General features: G+C 45.8%; 2 protein-coding genes across 3 annotated transcripts in view; both read left to right on the top strand.

Annotated features, from left to right (window-relative positions):
* The window catches only part of ZNF532 (zinc finger protein 532), a 103,812-nt gene extending 94,762 nt beyond the window's left edge, over window positions 1-9,050 (top strand). The window contains 3 exon segments of the mRNA XM_032309069.1: window positions 2,620-2,732; window positions 4,755-4,902; window positions 6,424-9,050. Coding sequence (XP_032164960.1) covers window positions 2,620-2,732; window positions 4,755-4,902; window positions 6,424-6,918 — 756 coding nt within the window. The 3' untranslated portion in view covers window positions 6,919-9,050.
* A 9,035-nt stretch (window positions 9,051-18,085) lies between these two features.
* The window catches only part of LOC116572108 (O-acyltransferase like protein), a 71,740-nt gene continuing 64,256 nt past the window's right edge, over window positions 18,086-25,569 (top strand). The window contains exon 1 of one of the 2 annotated variants that reach the window (XM_032310846.1): window positions 18,086-18,278. In XM_032310846.1, the coding sequence (XP_032166737.1) occupies window positions 18,122-18,278 (157 nt within the window). In that variant the 5' untranslated portion in view covers window positions 18,086-18,121. The remainder of the gene's footprint in view (window positions 18,279-25,569) is intronic. The other variant, XM_032310845.1, reaches the window with a different exon arrangement.

Genomic DNA, 25,569 nt, shown 5'->3' with positions numbered 1-25,569 from the left:
TTTTCTTGTCACCACTGATTTTGAAACCCTGCTCCATTGTTTGGGGATTGCATGGCTCGTTTCTGCCTTTTTTTTTTTCTTTTTCATAAAGACGTTGGAGAAGAAGAGTATCTCACACGTTGTCAACTCTTTTTGAAAATAGTAATTACTGATTTAGCTAAGCTGCTTTCATTTAATGTGTTACCTACTGAGGACTTCTTGACTGATACTTCTCTACTAAAATTTTGATTTGATATTAATATCATGACACCATAACAGGAAATGGAATTTCAAACCCTTCATCTTAATGGAGAATCCATTTGCATTCCTCCGAGGCCTCTTGCCCTGTTAGATGATTGGAAAGCTGTATGTCCGTTCTCTACTTACTTTATGGTTATTTGCTATAACTGTCTTATTTTTAGAAAAATGTCTTGTGTTTTAACTCTTCCAGGATCTTAACATTGTCCATCTTATAGATAAAAAATTCTGCAGGAATTAGATATTAATAGATATTTCAGTACCTTCTTTGAAACACAGGACTATTCATGCCTGACTGTTCTTAAAACTCTTTTCTTTTTTAAAAATTTTTTTTTAAAGATTTTTTTTTCTTTAATTTGACAAAGAGATCACAAGTAGGCAGAGAGGCAGGTGGGGGGGTGGGGGAAGCGGGCTCCCTGCTGAGCAGAGAGCCCCATGTGGGGCTCCATCCCAGGACCCCAGGACCATGACCTGAGCTAAAGGCAAAAGCTTAACCCACTGAGCCACGCAGCCACCCCTTAAAACTCTATTCTGAAGAACCTGAGTGTGGCTTAGAGGGATTAGCTGGTTATTCCTTTGTTTCCCATCCTCTCTGCCCCCCCAAGATTATTCTCATAATATCCCAGATCACACGCTTAGGAAAACAATCAAAGCAGTGGCAGGACTCCAATCTTCAGCATGGAGAAGAAACTTCCCCTCTGTCTACGTTTTTGAGCGCTTACACACCAATGTGTTTCATTTAAAAGACAGTAGTTTCCACTTTTAAAATGAAAGTGGATATGTAACTTTATCGTTATTCACAAAAGAATACTTAATGAGGATTTCTCTGTGTCCCAAGGACTGTGCTCTCTCTTTCATTCTCTACCCCTCCCCCCTTCCCCAGCACCCTCTGAGGAAGGAACTGGGGCAATCCCCAACTCTAAGTTCGGGGATTGGATGTTTGTGGAGAAACTTCCCCAGGATCACACGACACGGTTTGACTTGTGAGCAGTAGAGAGAAGGCAGCAGCCCATTCCTGGGTCACCAGAGCCAAGCTCCGGCACTTAAATAGATAGGTTGGCTTACCAGTTTGAGTAAGGGCATATTTATCACGTGATGGGTGTAAAAACATTGTTTAAAAATATTTATCATGGGGCACCTGGATGGCTCAGTGGGTTAAAGCCTCTGCCTTCAGCTCAGATCATGATCTCAGGGTCCTGGGATCGAGCCCCGCATCAGGCTCTCTGCTCAGTGGGGAGCCTGCTTCTTCCTCTCTCTCTCTCTGCCTGCCTCTCTGCCTACTTGTGATCTCTGTCTGTCAAATAAATAAATAAAATCTTAAAAAGAAAATAAAAATATTTATCACTTCTTTAATCACTTAGCCCGCATTTGCTGCTTCCCTCTTCTTATTGTCAAAAATAGTGGTATTATTTCACACGAGACCTTGTTCATCATTCTTTAGCCTGATTTTCCAGGAGGCTCCTGCCAGATGCTCCATGCACGAGGCGGGCAGTTACTTCTTGATCTGATTTCCTCGTGAAACGACATTGGTTGATTCCAGACTGCAGTGCGGACGGTACCCAAAGAATGTGTTTTAGGGTTAAGCTGCCTAATTTTGCTTCAGAGTTTCCTCATGAGAATCTTTTGAATTAACACAAGTTATCATCATAGCCAAAGTCGCTTTTCACTTTGACTTTTATATCTCTTGAGATCTTTCTCTGTCCCTCGGCCCCTGTGCACACTCGGCCTTGCACACGTGCACACACACGCCGGAGACACTAGTGGTGGCTTGTATGAAGTGGTTTCACATTCTTGTGTTCTTGGAATAACTAAATGGTATTATTCAAGAGACCTTTTGGAAAACTCTTCTCTTATGGTAGGAATCGTTCATTGGTGAGGTGGGCGGGGACTCACGATGTTGAAAATCAGCTAGAGATTTAATTGAAAGTGGCGCAATGGATGAATTAACATTCTTTCTGGATCTGTAGCAAATTAATGGTTTTTATCTGGTATTTATTGAAGTGTTCTGCTTTCATATAATGTCTACTATATAATATGGTAAAAATAATATGTCTCTTTTGCAAAGAAAACGTGATGTTTTCAAAAATGCAGGGGTTTCTGCTGAATCAACACTGTAAGCGTTTTGAGAAAAAAATGTAATATTTTACTCTTAAGATAACATTTCTCTCATTCTCTAGAAATTAATTAGCCCCTGCGTGGTTACCCCAGCCTTGGCCCTCCTTTTTATTACATTTTAAGAAGAATCTTTTTGTGTTGTCGTTGTATTGCTTGAACGGTATTGCTTATTGTAACTTGAAGTATTATGAAAGCATTCTTAATTTTTAAGGCGATTCGGGGTTTGTTCCCTTAAGTGACCCTGTATCTCTTTTTCTCCTACTGAAGCAAATGAAAAAACACCCTTGCCGCCAGTGTGACAAATCTTTCAGCTCCTCACACAGCCTGTGCCGTCACAATCGGATCAAGCACAAAGGCATCAGGAAAGTTTACACCTGCTCGTAAGTTGTGATTTCTAACATGGGAAGCGCAGGGAAATTAACAAAGCTTAAACGTTCAGGTGTTTCATATGTTGCCGTTAACTTTCCATTTCTCTGCTGTAGTTTGTAGATTTCCGTATTCTCTTGTTTTGACATACAGTTTCTTGACTGGGTTGTAACACTTAAAAAAAAGTCAAATAAACAGGAGTAGCCTCTTGCCTATCCCGTATGCTCCTGGGGATATACAGCTTTGTTGTCCAGAGCTGTACATCTCCTACACCTGAGCATCTTGGAGAAGTGGTTGATTTGCAGGCACACATTCGAATGAGATGCTTTTTGGTCATGAGAGGCCCAGGGAGCTGCCAGCAGTCACTGGCAGGTTGGTCGTCTGGTTGGTTGGTTCACAGCGGACTCTGATAGCGCCCGGTCGTGGAGTCAGTCCGAGGCTGGCCTCTTCCCTTGTGAAGGGCAGCCTTTTCTCAGCACACGCTTTTGGCGAAGAGACCAAATTCCAGGAATTGAGTGGACCGGAACACTGAGTGGACGGTAGAGCCGCTCTGGACCTCCACGAGCTCTTTCCTTGTATGTGAGAATCAGAACTTGTATCCTTAGTGGAAAAGTTTAGCACCTGCTCAGCCAGAGTGTGCCTCGAGTGAATTGGTATAACTTCTCCTAAAAGAGAGGACTGACGGACACAGAAGCCGTGTGGCCACGTGGTGCGTGGCGCGTGTGACATGACCCGGCACAGGGTATCATGTGGCTCGGGACGCTCGTGAAGGTTGGCTGTGGGCTCAGCGGGACTTCACCGTTCTCAGTTAGCTAGGGGAGGTTTCTTGGGTAGGGAGACTGGGACACCGACCCGCCTTCGGTGAGATTGAAGCTGGGAGTGATTTTGGTGAGGTGAGAGCATCCCGTGACCAAGGCCTGCGCATGTGAGACTGCATTGCAAGGGTCGGAGAATTTACCAGGAAGCCCTGGCCGAGAGGAAGGTGGAAAGGGGCTCTGGCGTGGCTTTGTCCTTCCTCAGAGAGGTTTGTGTCTTTCTCGTGGGAGTCACTGTGAGGCCGCGAGGTGCTTGGATTGTGTGGCGGATTTCATTTATTCTGTGGTGTTGGTGCCGGTTCCCGAGGCTGTCCCAGGAGCGGGCCTCGAACACGAGATCATCAGGGTGTGGGGCCAGTCATTACAGAATGTCCAGAAGCCTTTTGATTCTGCGTAAGGGCCCAAGGTGCTGTGCACACCCGTTCACCGAAGCAGTTTCCTTCTTGTGTGCCTTACAGCATCTGTAGTCACCATGGCCATTAACTTTGTCTCTTTTTGTCCATTCATTAAGAAAATGGTGACTTCCTACCTTCTAAAGGAAAAACTGGTCATAATCTACAGGTTTGGGGTTTTTTCTCCCACACAAAGGAGAGTGAAAACTTAAAAGAGTGACCTATTTTGGATATCATTGAGTTGCCTACTTTTTAGTCTACTGAATGAACCCATGAGTTTGAGCCCTGTGACACTGTGTTTGTGTCTTGGTGAGGAATGTGACAGGGCTAGACACCCTGTCTTCTCTTTGTTACGGCAGCTTGGACAGGAATCCTTAACATCCACATGAAGGAATCAGCGAGGGACTTTTTTCACATTAAAGTATGTCTTAAGACATAAATTCTGAGAGAACACTGAGTCATTGTAAAGAAAACTTTTGAAATTTGATATTCTCTACTTCAAAATTAAAGCCCTCTGGAATTATAAATTAAGTACTACCTCAACCAAACCTAGACAGGAAATACTTTATCTGAACCGAATTAGGCCGGTCCCATGAGAACACAAAAAAGCGACAGAAAGCCTTTTACAAAGGCCGCAAAAACTTTTCTCACAAATTGGACACCGAGTCACAGTGAAATCGCTGTTTCCTTTCGGACCGGTGGTGTCCAGCAGATGATCTTGACCCCACGGAGCGTCCATTGGCTGGTGGAGGTCTTTCCTCGGTGAGCGGACTCTTCAGCGTGGGTGACTTTCCGGCAGGCAGGTGACCTCCTTGTCTTTGCTCCACAGGCACTGCCCAGACTCCAGGCGCACCTTTACGAAACGGTTGATGCTGGAGAAACATATCCAACTCATGCACGGTATTAAGGATCCTGACTTGAAAGAAATGACAGAAGCCACCAATGAGGAGGAAACAGAAATAAAAGAAGATACCAAGGTCAAACATTGCAGATGTTCTCTTTACAGTGACGTTGTGTTGACTTGCTTTTTCCATTCATGCTGTTCACTTTAAATTTTTTGAAATCCGAGCCTATGCATGGAGGTATAACATAATAGGTCATCTCCCCACACACCCATTCTGATCTTTCATCTTGCTCTACGAGCTGTTAAGTTTCTTCTGTCTCTTTCCAGAAAGAGCTTTAGGGATCTCCTTACGTATATACGTTACAGAATTTTGTGTGGACTCACATAAACGGTCTCTTAGCCAGAGGGAACGTAGGAAGCTAGGTTCTATCTTGTTGGCAGTGTGTCGGTTGTGAAAGGTACCTAAGAAAAGTGAAGAGATTCTTCGTTTCACTTTGTCATAGTAAGAAAGAAAGTCACAGATCTGCCTTGTCCTTAGGTCAGTGGGTAGCGAACTTGACTCAGACAACTGTGTATATGTTAGCCTGCGTATCAGGGGTGTGTGTGCCAAGTGCTATTCGAGGAGGGAGCCGTCCGGCAGACGTGTAGGGAGATCTGCTGTCTTTGGCACTGGCCTCGGTCTGGGATGTACCTGGGAGACAGCCTCTGCGTGCGTCCAAGGAGTTAATCGTCGAGTAAAGCCGAGTCAGAGTACAAGCCGGACCGGAGCCGCATTGAATTGTAATCTCTTCCCCTCGACGGATGGGGTTAGGGGGAGGGGGTTGGGCCGGAATTACAGAACCTCTTTGCAAGGGCAGCTTCAGGCCGAGGCTGTGTGTGAGTGGTGCCCCGTCATCGGGCCAAAAAGATGGGCCACCGAGCAGGGAGGAGGGAGTGTCCCTCTTTCGGAGCGCTGGAAGCGTGAGGGATCAGAGTTAGAAAAGCCAGAAGAAAAGGAGAAAAGCATGGCTGGCAGGTGAGCCGTGTGACGAAGGGGAGTGAGTGTGCGGGGGAGCTCAGGAGCTGGACCATCTGGGCCTTCCAGCACCTTCCGTGCCAGTCCCAGAGAAGGCCATACCCTGGCATTTCTCTGCCCGGCCCCTGCCTCCTGTCCGCACCACCTGCTGGCTTGGCTGTCGCCTCGGCTTCCCGGGCCCGGCCCCCGGCCCTCCCCACAGCAGGCCTCTGTTGGAGTGTCACGGTCCCTGGGCCATTCCTGATGGTACCGGGGAGCCTCCCAAACCCCCGTCTCGTCCCAGCCCCATTCCATGGCCTGCTTTGTCTTCCTGGGGTCTGACCGACGGCCGATCTCCTGGCTTGTGGTTTTCAGTCCCGCTGTGTCAGAGCCCGCATTCTGGGGGGGCAGGGACTCATTCGTCCTCTTTGGGGCCCCACAGCGGCCGTGATGCCTGGGAATGTAGGAGCTCGGGTCCTGTGTGTGCAGCACATGAAAGGCAGGAGCCCCAGGGGAGCAGGGGTGTGTGGGGTAGGTAGACACGCAGCTGTAGGAAGCCCCAAATCCTGAAACCCACAGTCCGCCGGAGAACCGGTCGTGGATCCCCCGTGGGGTGGAGCGATTTTCACTCGTGTCGTCCCCTTTATTCTTCTCTTCAAGGTTCCCAGCCCCAAGCGGAAGTTGGAAGAACCAGTTTTAGAGTTCAGACCTCCCAGAGGGGCAATTACCCAGCCACTGAAAAAGCTCAAGATCAACGTTTTCAAGGTTCACAAATGTGCCGTGTGCGGCTTCACCACCGAAAACCTCCTGCAGTTCCACGAGCACATCCCGCAGCACAAGTCGGACGGCTCGTCCTACCAGTGCCGGGAGTGCGGCCTCTGCTACACGTCGCACGTGTCCCTGTCCAGGCACCTGTTCATCGTGCACAAGCTGAAGGAGCCGCAGCCCGTGTCCAAGCAGAACGGGGCCGGGGAAGAGAACCAGCAGGAGAACAAGCCGAGCCCCGAGGACGAGTCGCCCGACGGCACCGTGTCCGACCGGAAGTGCAAAGTGTGCGCGAAAATGTTCGAAACTGAAGCTGCCTTAAATGCTCACATGCGGACACACGGCATGGCCTTCATCAAGTCCAAAAGAGTGAGTTCGGCCGAGAAATAGCCACAGCCCTTCCGTAAGGAAGATCCCTGTCCACATTGGAAGAAAAGAGACATTTTTGTTACAGAAAGTTTGCAGTATAATAGAGTTAACAGTACTGTCTAGGCTGTTGCAATATATTCTCTCCGAGTGTCCTTCCTCACCTGGTCGTGTACATCCTCGATAAGTATTAAAACAGTATTTGAGTTTAAAAGAGTTTGTATATATTTAAATGAATAACTTTTTTATACTCTTTGTTACATGTTTGTATCAGTATTTAGTGGAAGATGTTTTGTGGTCTTTTTTTTTTTTTTCCCTTTTTTTTGGTTTTTTGGTGGTTTTTTTTTTCCTTTATTCTTTTCTGGGTTAGAATTTTTCTTTTTGTACTGTTTTCTTTTAAAACAGAGTTCTTAGTAACAGGGGCAGTTCCTGAATTCAAATAAACCATTTTGTATGTTAACCAATTTGAACGGGGTAACTAACTCCAGGCTAAAATAAGGCCTTTTTTAGTGTTTTTAATTTTTAGAATTAAACTACATAAATTGTAGGTATCGTGGGTCTCAAAAACACTAGGGACTTTCAAGTGTCTTAGCACTACCCTCAACGTGCCTGCTCTGAGCCGGCCAGTGCGCCTCTGATGTATCACCGCACCCCTGGGTCCAGGCCACGCCAGACGGTGTCGAAACCAGCCCGGCAGGTAGCTTCCCTTCACAGCGGCGGATTCAAAACTTCGGCCCGAACTCCAGGAAGGACCGTACATTTCCCTTAATTCCACTGTAGAATGGGGAAGGAAGGGTATCCCCGAGGGAAGAGCCAGAGGCTGGTGGTCTTCTGGGTGGATTTTTGCGAGGCCGGCCAAGAGAGCACAAGGTCGTCAAGTCGCCCAAGGGCTGGACTACTGTAAAAACTTACACACCTGTCGTTAGACCAATAGATTTCTATAGTCGAATTTTTTTGTCATGTAATTTATTAACTCTTACAAAGACACAACTAAATATATCAAGTATTTCTCTGGCTCTTGACAGGAAAAAAAAAAATCACAGTTGACTTAATAACCCTTTGCCGTCTAAAGAGTTGGCGTTTCCTGTTCTGGGTGCTACTGCCAGACGTCCCGGTACTTGGAGTTGGGATGCTCTACTTCCGCCGCCGACCTGTCAGTGCAGCAGGGGCAGGGCGCGATGGGCCGGGCGGTCATGCACTGAGCCACCGGGCTCCGGTTCGGTCGTTTCAATAAGCATCTTCAATATCAGTGGTTCTGCTGCCTCGAAACACAGCAGGGCTCCTCCCCTGTCCCTTCCGTTTATAGTTCTCTGGGAGAGTTCTATCTTTCCGTTTTGGGTTTTTTTTGTGTGTGTTTTCGTTTGCATTTTATATCTTGTATTTATCCCCTAAACACATTTTGTACTTTTTTTTTCTTTTTTTAAGAAAAGAAACTCGTTTGTGTATATATAGATATTTGCATGATATACTGTAGTCGACGTTTGGTTCCTCAGAAGGTCTTGCTGCTGTCAGGTGTTACGCACTACGTCCGTCATAACTGTATTAAACACATTTCATATGTAAATAAACGTGGGACATTGGCCCTTGCGCTTCTGTGAGAGAGTTCTTGATGGGGGGGTGGTCTGGCATCTTCATGAAGTTGAGGAAGTGCTTGATGGCAGGAACAGGCACCACGATATTGCAGAATTCCTTCTCCTGCCCCACCCCCCACCTCCGGAAGAACGACATATTCGTTCTCATTGGCAGTCAGCCCTGTGTCACTTTCTCGTGGACTCCATCGATTCATGGGTATAATGCAAGGGCGTGATTAAAGGATTCCTACACTTGAAATTCCATTGCTGTTACTTGTTATATTTATACTTGTATTGCTCTGCGTTGTATCATAGCACTCTCATGTGTTTCTGCATATGAACCTTGCAATAAACCTGTGTGGTGGGTTGCACGGTCTTCATAGTCTAGTTTTATAGTCAAGGAGACTGAGCTCAGATGCAGTTCTTCGCCTAAGCCCCCACAGTGGGGAAGCAGCTTCACGTATTAGAACCCAGATATTCTTGCTCTAAATCGTAGTGCTCGCTCTATGTGTTTATGTACATATTGACAAATATTCATTTATTCAACAAATAAAAAGTATGTGCAAAACACGATACTAGAATTTTTGTCTGTGGCACTATGGCTTTTTATCAGATAAAGTGAAAGCCTTTCTAAAGCACCCAGAAATGCTTGCCGGTATGAAGTTAGCATCCATAAATGCCCAGTTGGAGCATCCAAGAAGGTTTCAAAGAATGCCCTGAGATCCAAAATGAAGAAGAAATGGAAATCCAGAGTAGAAAAACAGCACACAAGGCTGTAGCCCTGGGAGAGAACCCAGATGATTCAACTAAAGAGAGAATTGGTGAACTGGAAGATAGGTTGTGAAGAAATTACCTGGAATAAGCACAGAGGTGAGGAGATGAAGTCTATGGAAGAGATTAGAAGCCAAGAAGGACAAAACAGCAGAATTTATAGCTGTTTCAGAAAGAGGGAGCAATTAGAAGGAAGCTATGTGGAAAAATTCTTGGCCATTAACAAAAGATGTGAATACTTGGGTCAACACAGTGATTGCTGACCAGAAATCCGCAGAGGAACTTGTAGTTCTACCCATTCTTCATTAGTGGTAGACCTGGATGAAGTTGTGAATGTGAGGAATGGAGAAACAGTATTTTCAGACCAAAGGCAGAAACTGGGCCATGCTCTGTGAATTCTTAGGAAGCCCATTTTCTCTGTGGGTGAGCTGAGGCTTTCAGCGTAGGCTCAGGCCAACAGTAAAAAGCCTTGAATGATGGACTAAGGCTTGTACTCTTTGATAGAGATGAGTTATTTGCACAGGGGAGTGATAAAACCAGACCAGTCAGTGGCAGTATTTAGGATGGAAGGTGGGGGAGTGTATCAATCAGGACAGGATAGGTTACGCTGTGGTTACAACCCTAAATCTTAACGTCTTAAAACAACAAAGCTTATTTCTTGGTCACATTTAATGTTCATTGTCAGTTGACTAAGGAGACATAGCTCCAAACCCCCTTGTCCTCTTATTCCCACTGTCACAGAGATTGCTCATTCTTCTGGCAAAGGGAAGTGTGATTACATGCTCTGGACCAGAAGTGATAGATGTCACTCTTCACAGTTCATTGCTCAAAACCAGTTTCATGATCCTACCTCCTCCTGAAGAGGCTGGAAGTACAACACTACAACATGCCCAGAACACGGAAGGTGGCCTATATTTGAACAACATAAATGGCTGTCACAGTAATAACATTTAAATTGGTAAAGATGTGGTGCTAGGTCATCCATGGTCATCAAGTAAACGTAACCCAGGGTGGTGAGAGCAGTCCTGGAAAAACGCTATGGTTGTTGGCATTTCAGAAGTAGGACCAAGAGGATTCCATGCTGTGGGACACAGAAGGAAGAGAAATCTGACTTCTTAAGGTGATGTCTTAGATTTTATTTTCAAGGTTTAGATTACTTAAAACAGAAATAGGAAAGTCAAGTTTATAGCTAGATTTGGGGAAGACTGCACTTTAGATAAACAAACAAGATACGTTTTGGCTGGAGGATGTGGTTGGATGGTTTTATTTTATCATTAACTGAGTTAACAGTGATGCGTAAAGAAGAACACCAACCAGGGGATGAAGACCAAGAAAATGAGAAAAAAGATATCATCTTAGACTATGTGGTGTAGACCACTTCTTCCTCCCAAACACATTTTCTGCCAGTTGTTGGCTCCTACTCCAGTAAGTACTCCAAGAACAACTGTTCTACCCAGAAGCTCCAGGTCAGTGGGCTTGTGAGTTCCGTCCCAGGATCTCTGGCCAGCAGGGAAATGGACTGTGGGAGTCTTTGGCCAAGGTTAATACATTATTTCATGTTAATGTATTCAGCATCCCGTGAGCACTCTTCTTTTAATGCCCAAGTGGAAGGGGGCATAAAGGAAAGTGTGTTTGAAGAATTACGTAAAACAGGATTTAATGGAACCATTCTTCTATCCCAAAGAATGGTTTGAGAATAACAAGGGGTGTGCTAAGTGTGGAAAGCTGCTTGAGACATTACACACACCCACACAAACACACACACACACACCAGTCACTTGGGAATCAGATGCTGGAAGGGGCCCCTATTGGCGCTTTTCAGTCTAAGTGTACATTTGCTATATGAGGAACCTAGGTTTTGTTACCTTAAAAACCTGGCTCCTACTTCATACCATTCACTTCTTGTTTACATGGACCCTTGACTCTTCTTTGTTGAGTTGGAGCTGCTTTTTGCAGTTATGAGCCTCATATCCCTCAAGGGTTCATTGTAAACTTGGGATAGGATGGTGGGAGCTATCTCTGTGAGGAGCCTCTCTGCTGCCAGGAGCCTCTAAACTAGCCAGTTGTAATTCCATTGTCACCAATACCCCCAAACCGTTTGTTTGTTTGTTTGTTTGACAGCGAGCGTGAACAGTGGGGAGGAGCAAGGGGAGAGGAAGAAGCAGGCTTCCTGCTGAGCAGGGACCCCCCGCAGCCGCTGATGCCGAGACTCAATCCCAGGACCCTGGGACCATGACCTGAGTGGAAGGCAGATGCTCAACCCACTGAGCCACCCAGGTGCCCCTCTTATTTATTTTTTTAAAGATATTATTTATTTGGGACGCCTGGGTGGCTCAGTGGGTTAAGCCTCTGCCTTCAGCTCGGGTCATGGTCTCGGGGTCCTGGGATCGAGCCCCGCATCAGGCTCTCTGCTCAGCGGGGAGCCTGCTTCCCTTCCTCTCTCTCTGCCTGCCTCTCTGCCTACTTGTGATCTCTGTCAAATAAATAAAATACTTCTTAAAAAGATATTATTTATTTGAGAGAGTGAGCACGAGCAGGGGAGTAGGGGCAAAGGAAGAGGGAGAAGCAGATTCCCCGCTGAGCAGGGAGGGAGCCCAATGCAGGACATGATCCCAGGACCCTGAGACCACGACCCAAGCTGAAGGCAGATACTTAACCCACTGAGCCACCCAGGCATCCCCCACCCCACCAACCCCAAATCTCTTATTTTGAATAGTCCAGCCTTGGCCCATGTGACTTGGCTGTGAGGCTCAATCTGAAACTCGGCTGTCAGTCTTCCCTATAAAACAGAACATTCTCTTCTGACCCCCGTTTTCCGCTTCTACTGTCCTGATAGATTTCAGTGAGCATTTTCCTAGATTCAGTACATTGGATGATAAAGCTCTCGTCATTTTGGCCTGTTTCTTTTTCTGGGAGTTTGCTCATTTATATTCAGAGCCTTCATTGGAAAGGTAGATCTGAGAGTACCCGGTGTGAGATCCTTTATAAATGAGGGTCCCAGCAGGACAACCAGCGCAGTAAGAAGCGTCTCACTTCAAAGACATTCAGGAAGGGACTATTACAGAATTGCAGGCTGGAACAAGTGACAGGGAAGCACCCAGGGACTTAGCGATGGCAGGGAGCCCTTAAGCACCCTCAGGCCTGCTGAGCAGGGAGGAGGGGGGCGTCTGGAGCCATGGAACACGGCCTGGATCAGAGTCATGGCAAAGGCAAGCAGGTGTAGGATGAAAATGACAGGAAAGCTGTCTCGACACACTCAAAGATCTCTTGCCCTCATCTTTCACTGGTCAAAGCCAAATAGACATACGAGGACAAGAAAGCCTAGTGATGTCTCATATCAGTGTGCTGGGCACAGAGCTGGATGCACAAAGGATCTGGGCTACGGAGACATAATGATCAGACAGACACCTGGCATGGGCTTTCAGAAGCGCCTTCTGTATACTTGTTTTCTTGGCCACATGTATTTTATGCCCTCTAGGCTGGCAGTTAGCGGCAGCAGGGTCCTCTGGATTCCACATTTACTTTTCCTTTCTAATTACTTCTCCAGGTTTATCCTGGAATTATACCCTTTCCTTGGTGGTTATTTTTACCGAAGGAAACAGAATAGCTTTTCCCAGAAAATATTCTTTGCTAGTTTCCAAATTCAATTTACGAGGTTAGTGCTGACTCAAAACAGCACTATTTATAATGCCTCACGGTATTTAAAGGAACTGATTATTCAATTTGCTTTGCCATTTTATCGCAAGCTGCATATTCTGGAGCTTTTCTTATAATTGTAATTGTAAATTACACAACCGTGGCAGCTCTGTTTCTAAAACAGCCCGTTGCAAAACTATGTATTTATCTAGGGGAGCGCTAGAATTACAGTCCACTATCACACCTCTAACTCAGTTCCAGAAAGGGTGGGTTCAGTCCAGGAGGAATTTTCTGACCTTCAGGTCAAGTTTCATTGGATTGGTTATTTCTGGAGAATAATTTTTTTTTTTTTTTTTTCCCTAAGAACAAGGAAAACCTAGATGTGCTGTTTGGAGAGGATGGTGTGATGTTGACAAGAATCAGGAGATGTCAAAGGGAACGACCCCGTCTTGGAAAGGGTAGAAGAGTGTCCCCAAGTAGGGCTAATGGACATTTCTCCTTGTTTTGTCAGTTCCGCATCTGACCCCTTTCCAGGGTTGGGGAGTCTCCCTTGGCTTGAGTCTTGGCAAAAGAAGGCTCTTACCTCCTATTCCAGAAACCAGAAGGTCACTTTGACCTCGAGCAGCTAAACCTCGGACATGGCATGGCCGCCACTTGGCCAGAATGATGCTCTTACTTTGACTTTTAAGCGAGAGACACAAAGAAGCAGGGACATTTTGAATTTACTCATTCTGGTGGCACGGAGGCAATGACCTTCCTCAGCCTCTCTCTTCACCCGGGGATGGGTCTGCCTTCAAAGAACCACCGAACGGTGTGGGATCCGGGCAGTGCCCACAGCGTGGTGGGACATCTCAGAGCTTAGACTCTTGCTTCCCTCTGTAGACGACGCCTTCGAAGCAGCATGACAATGTCAGTTATTTTAGAAGAGACTGGACCAAGGTAAACAGAAGCATGTGCCGGTGAATAGCCATGTAGACCCCAGCAGCCCTTCTGCCCCGCATCGCCACAGCCTCACCAGCCTCATGTCCTGCCTCATCTCCCTCGCCTCCCGGTTGTTCCTGTCACACCGTGTTCCCGTTCCCTTCACAGGGCCCGGCACTGGCTATTTCCCCTGCCTGGAATGTTCTTCCCTCAGTCATCTTTCCCAATTGCGCCTTTTCCTTTCTATCCTGTTGGTTCAGAAGTCACCTTCTCGGCCTTTCCAGGTCCCCTAGCTTATGAGGTGCCCAAGAGCACACACTCATGCACCTCTCTCCGCTCCCTTCCCCTGCGATGTAGTCGCCGACGTCACACGCTGATGTGTCAATTGTCATCCCCTGGATGTATGTGACTGTAGCATTAAGAACAGCAGTTGCTGGGTGCCTGGGTGGCTCAGTGGGTTAAAGCCTTTGCCTTCGGCTCAGGTTGTGATCTTGGGGTCCTGGGATCAAGCCCCACATCGGGCTCTCTGCTCAGCAGGGAGCCTGCTTCCTCCTCTTTCTCTCTCTCTCTCCCTCTGCCTCCCTCTCTGCCTACTTGTGATCTCTGTCGGTCAAATAAATAAATGAAAATCTTTTTTTTTTTAATATTTTATTTATTTGACAGAGAGAGATCACAAGTAGTCAGAGAGGCAGGCAGAGAGAGAGAAGGAAGCAGGCTCCCCGCTGAGCAGAGAGCCCGACGCGGGACTCGATCCCAGGACCCTGAGATCACGACCTGAGCCGAAGGCAGCAGCTTAACCCACTGAGCCACCCAGGCGCCCCAATAAATGAAAATCTTTAAAAAAAAAAAAAAAAAAGAACAGCACCGCTGACTGCTCCCGCCTTGGGAAACGATAAAGACCTGCTTTCTGGAAGGGAGCGTGTTATTTACTTTCAGGTCCTATTTTTACACTCAACACATTGCGTTGCATGAAACAGGTGCCTACATGCATCTTCATAAGACAACCAAGTCTCCTTGAACTTTGATCGGTCATGGTTTTATTTCTCAGGGATGGGGACAAACATTTGAAGGGTCCTAAGCTATGAAGTACCCAAAAATCAGATTCTTTTTTTCCTTTTTACCTAAGTAGTATTTTAAAAATCATTTTAGATGGGTTTTATTCCTAATGATTAAAGCATGGGTGTGTGTTCTGCTCATTACGTTTTTTCTACCAGTTGACAGAAGGTAGAAGTTAAATTCATTTAACACTGAATTCTAAGAGCTGTACATTCCCACTTTCAGTGATACAGACCGTTGACAACGGAGTTGTAAATCAATTCAGGTGTCAGACGTTTCTCCCTTTTTTTTTTTTTTTTAAGATTAAAACAAAATTTTTAAAGTAATCTCTACACCTAATGTGGGGCTTGGACCTACAGCCCCAAGATCAAGAGTCCCAGGCTCCACCGACTCAGCCAGCCCCAGTGTAGTCATTCCTAAATATTCAAATTACCTAAACCTCTGGGGTTGGGATGCCTCCCTACCTTTTTTTTTTTTTTAACATGGGAAAATCGTTAAGCCCAGGAGATGCGTTTGGAGCCGAGAGCTCTGATCTGAGCTCCTCTTTGTTTCGGACTCAGGAGGTCTCATTTCATCTTAGGAAACAGCTTCGGGAGGCAGGATGATTTTATGATTTCACCGATGGGGAAATGGAAGTAGTCAACCACTGAACCTTTTTTTCTGGTGCTAAATTAGGTCCCCTTTTTGGTAGAAATTGCTGCTTTCTCTAGGTGGTTCCAAGTTGAATGTTATCTTTCTCTCTCTCTCTCTCTCTCTTTTTTTTTTTTTTTTTTTTTTTGGTATGACCTTTCCATTTCTGCTTCAATTTAAGAACTGCTGTGGAGGGGCGCCTGGGTGGCTCAGTGGGTTAAAGCCTCTGCCTGTGGCTCAGGTCATGATCCCAGGGTCCTGGGATTGAGCCCCGCATCAGACTCTCTGCTCAGCGGGAAGCCTGCTTCCTCCTCTCTCTCTGTCTGCTTGTGATCTCTGTCTGTCAAATAAATAAATAAAATCTTAAAAAAAAAAAAAAAAAACCACTGCAGAGGTGCGTGGTGACAGTCTAATGTATTCGTGACAGAAAGTAATTTTGAAGGAAGACTCAGAGGGTTTCAGGGTCAGAGAAGAGCTTCAAGGTCATTTGTTTAGGAACCATTTGATGCCAGAGCTCTTCTCTAACAGCCTGATGCAGTGTTTATCCAATACTTGAGCACTTCCAAGGCTGGAAACATCTAGAACCTTTGAAAGAGCCCAGTTCATCTTTGGGTAGGTTTGACTCCTAGAAAGTTCTTTTTTTATTGTTTTAAGACTTCCCCTTTGTAACTTGGATCTAATGATCTACTTTTTCAAGGACCTACTTGAAATCTTTTTTTCTTTAGTCCAATAGACAATAATAGTAAGTGGCCACAACAGTTATTGTTTATTAAGGGTCTACTATAGGCCACCATGAAGTACCCTGGGGTATGCATTGTCTGGGTGTCTGGTGTATATATTATACCAGGAGTGCGGGGTGGGGAAGCACTTAGAATATAAACGTAGCTAATATCTTTTAAGTACTTATGATAGGCCAGATGTTCTCCTAGTACTTTAAATGTATTTACTTAAATCTCAAAATAACTCCAAGAGGTTGAGACTATTGTTCTCCTAATTTTCCAGATGAAGTAAGTGAGGCAGAGAGACTGCCGTAGGTCCCACAGTTAGTGTCAACTTTGTTCTTAGCTACGACATAAATTGCCTCTCAAAAAAGCATGAGGGGATGAAAAGGCACAGTGCCTGCCTTCATGGGGCTTCCAGGCTGCAAGAGAGGGAGACACAGAGTAGACAGTCTTGGGAGTAAGGAGGTAAAATTGTCTATAAAGGCAACGAGGGAGCACAGAGAACAGGCACCTCTCCTCCCCTACGGTGAAGCCCAGGAGGACTTCCTGGAAGAGCCAACACCTCCTTCGGAGAAGGAAGGTAATGCCCAGAAGGGGTGGGCTTGGAGAAGGGCACCGGGGACAGGGAGCCCAGCATGAGCAAGGAACAGAGGTGAGAGACCGTGGAGTTTATGCAATAGAGGGTGTTCTGGTCTGAGTGTTTGTGTTCCCCCCAAACTCATATGTTGAAATCCTAAGCCCCAGAGATGATGGTATTTGTAAGGGGGCCCTCTAAGCATGGAGGCTCTGAGGGTGGAGAGTTTGTAATGAGATTTGTGTCTTTACCAAAGAGACACCAGAAAGGCCACTTGTCTCCTCTACCTTGTGAGGTCACAGGGAGGAGGCTCTAGCCACGACCCTGGAAGAGGGTCTTCACCAGAATGTGACCGTGTTGGAGCCTTGATCTTGGACTTCCCAGCCTGGAGAACCTTGAGAAATGAATTTTTGTTCAAAACATGCAGTCTGGGGTATTTTGTTACAGCGGTCCCAACAGACTCAGACCAAGGGTGGGGGGCTGGGATCCTGGAGGTTGCTGTAAAGCCAGTGAGCAGGAAGTACAACTGAGTCACGGCCACCCACACGTGTGGATGTTGCGTCGGCTGTGTAAATAAGGTTCACATCACATTTTCAATGTAGTTCGGGAGGTTCCTATTTAAAGAAGGCCTTTCTGGAAGGAGAACATTTACACCAAGAGGAATCCAGAGCTACACATTTGATGTTTTCTTAAAGTAGATGAACACCGTTACCGTGGTCTTTTGTCAGCATCATTTCCGTCTCGGGATGTGTGTCTAAGCCCCCACGTGAGGCTGCAGGAGCTCGTTTGTCCTACTGCAGAGCTGTCTCTTTCCGTGGGGGAGTTCACGACTCCCACGCCTCCATCATGTTCAAGTCCGGAGGACACAGTCACAGACACGGAGGATACCCAGATGATCCCGTAGAAGCCCTTCTCTGCTTATGATTTATCTGAACGTACCATAGGTCAGATTCTTAATCATTCCTGGAAAATACCCAGTATTGCCACTTAACATCCTTCGTGTATCTTTAAATCCAGAGATAGACACAAGACATCCCGCTCGGGACAAACCAGCCCACTCGGGTTAGGCGGCAGCGTTAATCTGCGGAGCTAAAGGAAGCCAGGTGGCCAGCGGCCCCCACATCCGCAGCATGAGTTTAGTGAACAATAACAAGTTGTGTATAAATCGGTTTCCATGGTTTGTTCATCTCAGCGGCTTTGCAGGTGGCTGAGGACACATAGCTTATCTCTGCATGTTAAGGAGTGAGCCCTGCCACATTGCCCCCCAGCATATTAGAGACGAGGGTTTCATAAATATAAGGCTCTTTGTCTTAGAGGGGAGTTTTACCCTGACAGGTTAAGGGACAATGATGGTCCTGACTTTATTATTTTGTCTGCTGTCTTTTTTGTCTCAATTACCTTTTGTGTTTCCTATAGGAAACATTTCTCTCAAATGCATGGGAGACACTGATGAATTCCTTTCCGATTTGAATTCAGTGGAGCCCAAAGAATACGCTCTAAGAAGTAAGTAGGTTTTTCTGTCCTATTGGGTAGGCAAACACAGGGAAATTGGAGGTTTGTGCTGGGAGAATTCTAGAAAAACTCTTGATAATTAAAAACAGAACCAAAGGGGGAAGGCAAGAGGAGCCTCAATTTATAAATTGCTCCAGGAATGAGGGAGGGAGGAGGAATTTTTATTGCACAAGGGCAAGGGAGGAAGTGGTATTTAATTTAGCCAGAAGGAATTTCATGAGGACTGTGCTCTTAGGAAAGAGAACTGTTTATAAATTGTAAGATGCTGTTTACTATGATCGAAGTTGGTAGCATTTTACTGTCATAGGAGATAACTTACTGATTTCTTTTTCTAGATGTTTAGTCTGCTTTAGATAATGATAGGGACCAAGTTTTACCCATTATGTATTTGACAATAAATTCTGAGGAGTGTGTTGGTGAAGGCACTGGCCCACACTGGAAGAAATTTGACTCTAGCCAAAAACCCTTTCCATGTCATAGGCCACCATAATTTATTTTTTGTTAGTTTCCCCAAATTATTCTCATAACTAAAGGAACACGTACCTTCCTGCCAAAAAGGGGCAAGAAATCAGATTCTTTTTTCCGTGGGGTAACCTCTCCTAGAGAATGCTGCATTGTGGATGCTGAAGGGAACCCCTAACAAGAAGCAACAGTAAAAACTCAACTCTTTCCAAAGCCAGAGAAACCATCATAGCAATTTCCATTTGCATTGGAGCACATGACTAATTTATTTTGAGTTGGAAAAGAGTAGCAAATACACATCATAAAGAGAGATGAAAATTTGCTCTAGTATGGGGGAATTCAAAATAGCATATGATTGGAAGTAATGGCCATTCGACCCTGGATTATACGTCCTGACATTTATTGCGACACTGGAAAACATATAAACCCAACTAATTCAATGGCCATCTTCAAATCCCATTTTAGGACTGATGATGTTTTGTTAGAACGCTTGCCGAAACCAAGCGGGGAACATTCTGACAAACCCGGGCCAAACACACAGGCCAAGAAAACCACAGGGGGCAGGGACTGGCTGAGACTGCCGGTGATGAGGTGGTGGGGCATGATGTCATTGTTAGTCACACAGCAGTGTTGACACTCCATTCGCCTTACAAGTCACTCTGGTCATGTTCCAAAATATTCTGTCTGTAGTGGCTTGGAAATGGATAATCTTTTTTTTTTTTTTTTTTTTCCGGTGAAAAAAGTTTCCCAAAGGTGAATGGTCCAAGAAAGAATCAAATGATTTATATAAATGGGACACATGACTATCAGTTAATTTGATAGATGAATACTATGTGTAGTTGTTGCAATTGATTTGCTTTCTTACGCACCAGAAAACACTCGATGCTGTTGCTTTGACATTTTACCTGAGAATCTTGAGCACAGAGCGTGGTTCTGACCGTCCTTCTCAGTCTGGTTTTCCTGACCGTATGTGGATGGAGAAATGAGGAGTCGATATTTAGAGAGCACTTTTCCATGGAGGATGGCTCCCAGCCTGCGCGAGGGTCGCGAGGGTCGTCCTAATGAGTTCCAACAGCCCCACGCTGAGCAGGGAGTTTCCTCTATTATGAGGAAAGGGAGCCACAGTGATGTAAAACACCTTGCGCCAAATAAGAGGGAGATAGAATCTGAGCCCAGGTTATTGGATTCCCAAGCTTGCACTTAACAATCACTGCCTAAAATAAGCAATGAGAAAATAAGAAAAGAACACGGCAAAAAGGAATAAAGCAGAACCACACAGGCCAATGTCGGTGGGGGGGCACTATGCAGAAAGAACAACAAAGAAAGTGGTAGAAGAATACATGTGGGGTACAAAAGGGTCAGCCATGAAATCAAGCTGCTGGGTTGCTCAGGGAGACAGGTGTATGTCAGACAGACAGCGGAAAGAGACGCGTGAGACCGATGATCTCCAAATCGGGCTGGTCCAGCTCGGGGTATGACTGGGGTTATGAAATGATGAGTCATGTTTCACTTTTTAAGCTGGGCTATAGGAACATAGGTGTTTCTTATTTTCTTCTTTATGCCTTTTTAACATATCGAATTGTCATACAAGCATGTGCTAAAGCTCCATTGCCACCCCCAAGCCCAGAGAGGATGGAGGCAGGACCTCAGATAATGGGTGGGGGTCAGACATCCAGTGGGGAGAGAGGGTTAGGGGAACTCAAGCAGGGAGGTTTGGTCTTGAGGGAGGGAGTTGGAGTCGTGGCTGTTCAGAGCAAGGGAGAGACTGCCCTTGAGCCAGCTGCGGGGAGGTGGTGTGGGAGGGGGCTACGTTAATGATTGTGGACATGGACATGGGTAGACGGACAAGTTTGGTGGCCTGGACTCCAAACCCGAGTTCCGTCTCTCGCTCTCCACCGTCCTTTTCCAGTTGCTTTCCAACGCGTGTCCTTCATGTTAAAGGGAGCAAATTCATCAAACACTATCTGTGTGTTTTGATTTTTGGGTCACTGGATTATATGTCCTGACATTTAATGCGACACTGGAAAACATATAAATCCAACTAATTCAATGGCCATCTTCAAATCCCATTTTGGAACTGACGATGTTTTGTTAGAAACATCTTAGGTCACCATCTGATCTTATCCCCTTTTTGTTGCTGAAGTCCTCAGGCCAGCATTCTGGCCCCTTTCCTTCTCCTTTTTGTTTTTTTTGTTTCTTATTTTGTTTTTAAACTCCATAATCTACAGCAATCTACATTCAGTCTCTTGTCACATACAACCTCGCCCCCTAAAAGACCTCTGGCTTCCTTCCTCCTGGCTAATCATTTACCCCCTTCCAAGGCCTTTCTCCTTGAGCGGGATGGAGTTACCTGCCTTCCTCCTTAGATGCGCCCATTTCTAACTCAGAGGCGGTCCCCTGTCGGGGATGTCCTTCCCCCAACGCGATCACTCCTCTCTCTCTTCTCACTTCTCCCCCTACCCGAACCCCTGCACCTACCCACCTGTTTCTTTCCTCATTGCAATTTTCTGGTAAATGAGGCGCATTTTAGAGACAGGCTGCTGACCCACAGACAGCGTGCTAGGTTGACCGTCCGGCCGCCTGCATCTGCCCAGAACCAGTTGTGTGCCTGGCCTCACCCAAGCGATGTTACTTTGCTAAACGACTTACCCCACCTGTGAAATGGGGAGCTGTGTTTCTCAGATTCTGACCATCTGCAGCAGCTTTAAAGATGTCTTGATTCCTTTGCCCGGGGGTCCTACTCCAGCCGGTCTGCACAGGCTTGCAAGAGCCATCTGTTAAATCTTCAAGCTGGTTGTCCAAGGCAGTTACTTTTAAGAGTTGAATCATTGAAGTTGACAAATTACTTTAAGAACAGAAGTAATGACTACTCAAAATTCCTTGTTTTACTACATTACTTCCTTGTTTTACTACGTTACTTCCTTGATTTACTACGTTACTCCTATTGGTACTCTTGAAGTTACTCATGTCGACTGTGCCTTTATGGTGGGAAGGGTGGAAATGCGCTGCTGGCCACGTGGTCTGCCAGCCTCACGTTCACGGCCATCAGGTTGGGGGCTGGAAGTCAGCCGGCTGAAGTGTATTCACCATGGAAGTTGGCCATCACCCCAGGTTGGGGCTTGATTTAGTGTTTTTGTTGGCTGTCTGGACATCTAAGAAATTGACGGACAAAACGTTACAAGTGCAAATTCAACTTGAAGTGTCATAGGTCCATGGCCATTACATTGTAAGTAGCTTGCAATCTGTCTTCCAACTCGGCAAAAACATTGCTCACGTCACTGACAGTTGAGTGAAGTTCTGACATACATCCTTCTGGTTTCACATCTATATTACTCATTAACATGGGACAAAAATATCACCCGATGATCATGCTGGGACTACACTCATCGGTCAATGGAAACCAGGGGTTGGCTATAGATACACGAGTTTGCAAACATCAGTGGAAGCCTTCTGGGAGACTCAGTTGGCTCTATGTGGACTTGATAATAAGAAGTATTGTCGATTTAATAACTATTTGTAATTTGCATGTATTATGGGCTTAGTTGTGTTCTCCCAAAATTCACATGTTGAAGTTCTAACCCTAGTACTTTATTTTAGAATGGGACTCAATTTGGGAGTAGGTCTTTAAGGAGACCTTAAATGAGGTAGGATGAGGTGATGAGAGTGGGTCTTAATCTCATCTGACTGGTGCCCTTATGGGAAGAGGACATGAGGACACAGACACACTCACAGAAGGACCAAAGGAAGACACAGGGAGATGATACCCAACCACAAGTCAAGAGAGAGGATGCAGGAGAAACCTACCCTGTTGACACCTGGCTCTTGGACTTCTGAGTCCAGGACTATGAGGAAATCCATTTCCTTTGTTTAAGCCACTTCATCTGTGGGGTTTCCTCAATGCTGCCCGAGCACGTTAATACATCGTGCTATACATCGTTTACATCAGTATAACTTCTAATAATCTCTCTATATTGTAAACGTACACATTCTTGTTTGGGGGCAGAGCGCAGCTTTCAGACATTTACCACCACTGCCATAGCCCCTCTCCCCCAACTGCTAGCTGAGCCTCTAGGAGTTGGACCTGAGGATCTGAATTTCGAGGAAGCTTCTTGTATGAATTTTGATCATTGTGATGGTTAGTCAAAAATAGGGCCATTTACTGGTGATTGCTGGTAAAAACGTAAGTCAGACAAGTTACCAAAAGGAGACACAAATTCAACCCCCTTGTATTAGTCTATTAGGCCTGCTATAACAGAGTACACGTACTGAGGGACTTAAACAAGAGGAAATTAATTTTCTCACAGTTCAGGAGGCTGGAAGCTCAAAATCAAGATGCCAGAAAGGTCTCAGAGGAAACTCTGAGACTTCTGTCCTTGACTTGCAGATGGCGGATGACACCTTCTCCTTGGGGTCACTCTGAATGTACAGAGATCGGTGTTATTGGACACTAGTCAGACGGGATTAGGCCCCACCCTAACAGCCTTGTTTTCACTTAATCATCTCTTTTATTATTTTTATTATTATTATTTTCGGTGGGGGGGAGAGGTAGGAGGGGAAGAGGGACTCCAAGAGAGAGAGAATCTTTTTTTTTTTTTAAGATTTTATTGATTTATTTGTTAGAGAGAGAGAGTGAGCACACAAGCAGTTGGAGCAACAGAGAGAGAGGGAGAAGAGAGAGGGAGAATGCAGGACTGGATCCCAGGATCCTGAGATCATGACCTGAGCTGAAGGCAGACGCTTAACCGACTGAGCCACCAGGTGTCCCCGAGAGAGAGAATCTTAAGCAGACTCCACACTCGGTGAGGAGCCTGACACGGGGCTCCATCTCATGACCTGAGATCATCACCTGAACCAAAATCAAGAGTCAGGTGCTTAACTGACTGAGCCACCGGCATGTCCCTAACCACATTTTTTATTGATTGGTTGATTGATAGATTGATTGATTTTAAAGATTTTACTTATTTATTTGACAGACAGAGATCACAAGTAGGCAGAGAGGCAGGCAGAGAGAATGAGAAGAGGAAGCAGGTTCCCCACTGAGCAGAGAGCCCGACGTGGGGCTTGATCCCCCTTTTATTTATTTATTTATTTATTTATTTATTTTTTTAAAAGATTTTATTTATTTATTTGACAGACAGAGATCACAAGTAGGCAGAGAGGCAGGCAGAGAGAGAGAGAGAGAGAGGGAAGCAGGCTTCCTGCGGAGCAGGGAGCCCGATGCGGGGCTCGATCCCAGGACCCTGAGATCATGACCCGAGCCGAAGGCAGCAGCCCAAACCACTGAGCCACCCAGGCGCCCCTTGATCCCCCTTTTAAAAAGATGCTAACTCCAAGGATAGTCACAGGCTGAGATGCCAAGTTTAGGGTAGCAGATGAATACTGGGGAAAATATTCAGTTCAACTCGTAACACCCTGTAAAGCCCATTTTGGACTTCTAAACTCCAGAACCATAAGATAATACACATACATTGTTTTAAGCCACGAAGTTCTGGTAATTTGTTCCAGCAGCCATAGGAAACTCCTCCAGACCTGCAGGAAGCTCACTTCTATTTGTCTAGCCACACAGCTCAGTGACCACGCTGCTTGCTGTTCGTCCTGTCCTTTCTCTCTATCACCACTTGCCCTGCTGTGCCCCCACATCTCCTTGTTTTCTTGCTGTGTGTTAAATATTGCACTATCCTGTGGAATGGTGAACTTATAGAATCTAGGGACTATGTCCTGGATCTATAATTTAGTGAATAAATCCTTATTAATGTATACCTAAAGATGGAGAGGTGGATTTCTCTCTCCAGATAGATGGATCTATCCCAACGGCTGGGAGCGAGGCAGGAATAGAATCTCTCTCTGAGTCTCCAAAAGGGACCACCCCCATAGAACCCCGTGATTTCAGACATCCAATCTCCAGCTCTGTGGCACAACACACTGTTGTTATAAGTCACCCAGTTTGTGGAAGTTAGGACAGCACTGGGAAACAAATACAGAAACCTATGGCTACCCAACACACCCTACAGATTAAAAAAGTATGCATCTATTCCTGAGATGAAAAGCAAAACAAACAAAATAAGTGGTCTCTGGTAGATCCCGAAACTGGTTTTCTTTGCTATGTACCAGCCCGCCCATGACCATTTCATAAGATCGACCTGGACCATTTATAACACCATCTTCAGCAGAGGCCTTTCAGGGGACGCTATTTATATGGAATTAAAACTGTGTTCAGCAAAGTGAGCCCCCCCACCCCACCCGCCGGTTCACATGATGCCCTCATGTCCCTGCACTTAATTCCTCAGGGACAAATTGGGGGAGCTCTGGTTCCCAAGCAGCCTACAGGGCTTTTCATTTCCTGTTTTCACTAATCTCATAACATCCTTGAAATCATCCCCAAGCAGCTATTTATGCTTTAAAAAAATTTTAACCCCTCAAGTCCCTTCTCCCTGGTCCCCATGTCAAGTTTCTCGCCCACCCTGATGGCCGGGCTACTGAGTTTCCTTCTCTGATAAGTTACTCCCTCTGGCTTCATCTTTCATCTCTCAGAATGATTACTTCCTGTCTCCTCCCTGTGTCTCATCTTCTTTCCTGGAAGGCAAGGCCCATGGTTTTATACCCTGTTGTAGGGGGCGAGCTATAGGCAGACCGCGTAGGCTAGTGGTCACTGGTCCCAGCTGAGCCTTTGTTCTCTTGTTATCACTGGAGGATGGATCATCAACTTGATCTGGATTCTCAGACGCTGCCTCTTTTTGTGTCTGGTCGTCAGTCTGGAAAGTATTTTCCTCCACAGAAAAATTGCTGAAACAAATAAAATCTTATACTAGAGAAAGGGTGA

This window comes from Mustela erminea, chromosome 13 (genome assembly GCF_009829155.1).
Source record: "Mustela erminea isolate mMusErm1 chromosome 13, mMusErm1.Pri, whole genome shotgun sequence".
In the NCBI taxonomy this organism is placed as follows: domain Eukaryota; kingdom Metazoa; phylum Chordata; class Mammalia; order Carnivora; family Mustelidae; genus Mustela; species Mustela erminea.
The sequence above is the reverse complement of the archived record's forward strand: the minus strand, read 5'-3'. Positions and strand labels throughout refer to the sequence as shown.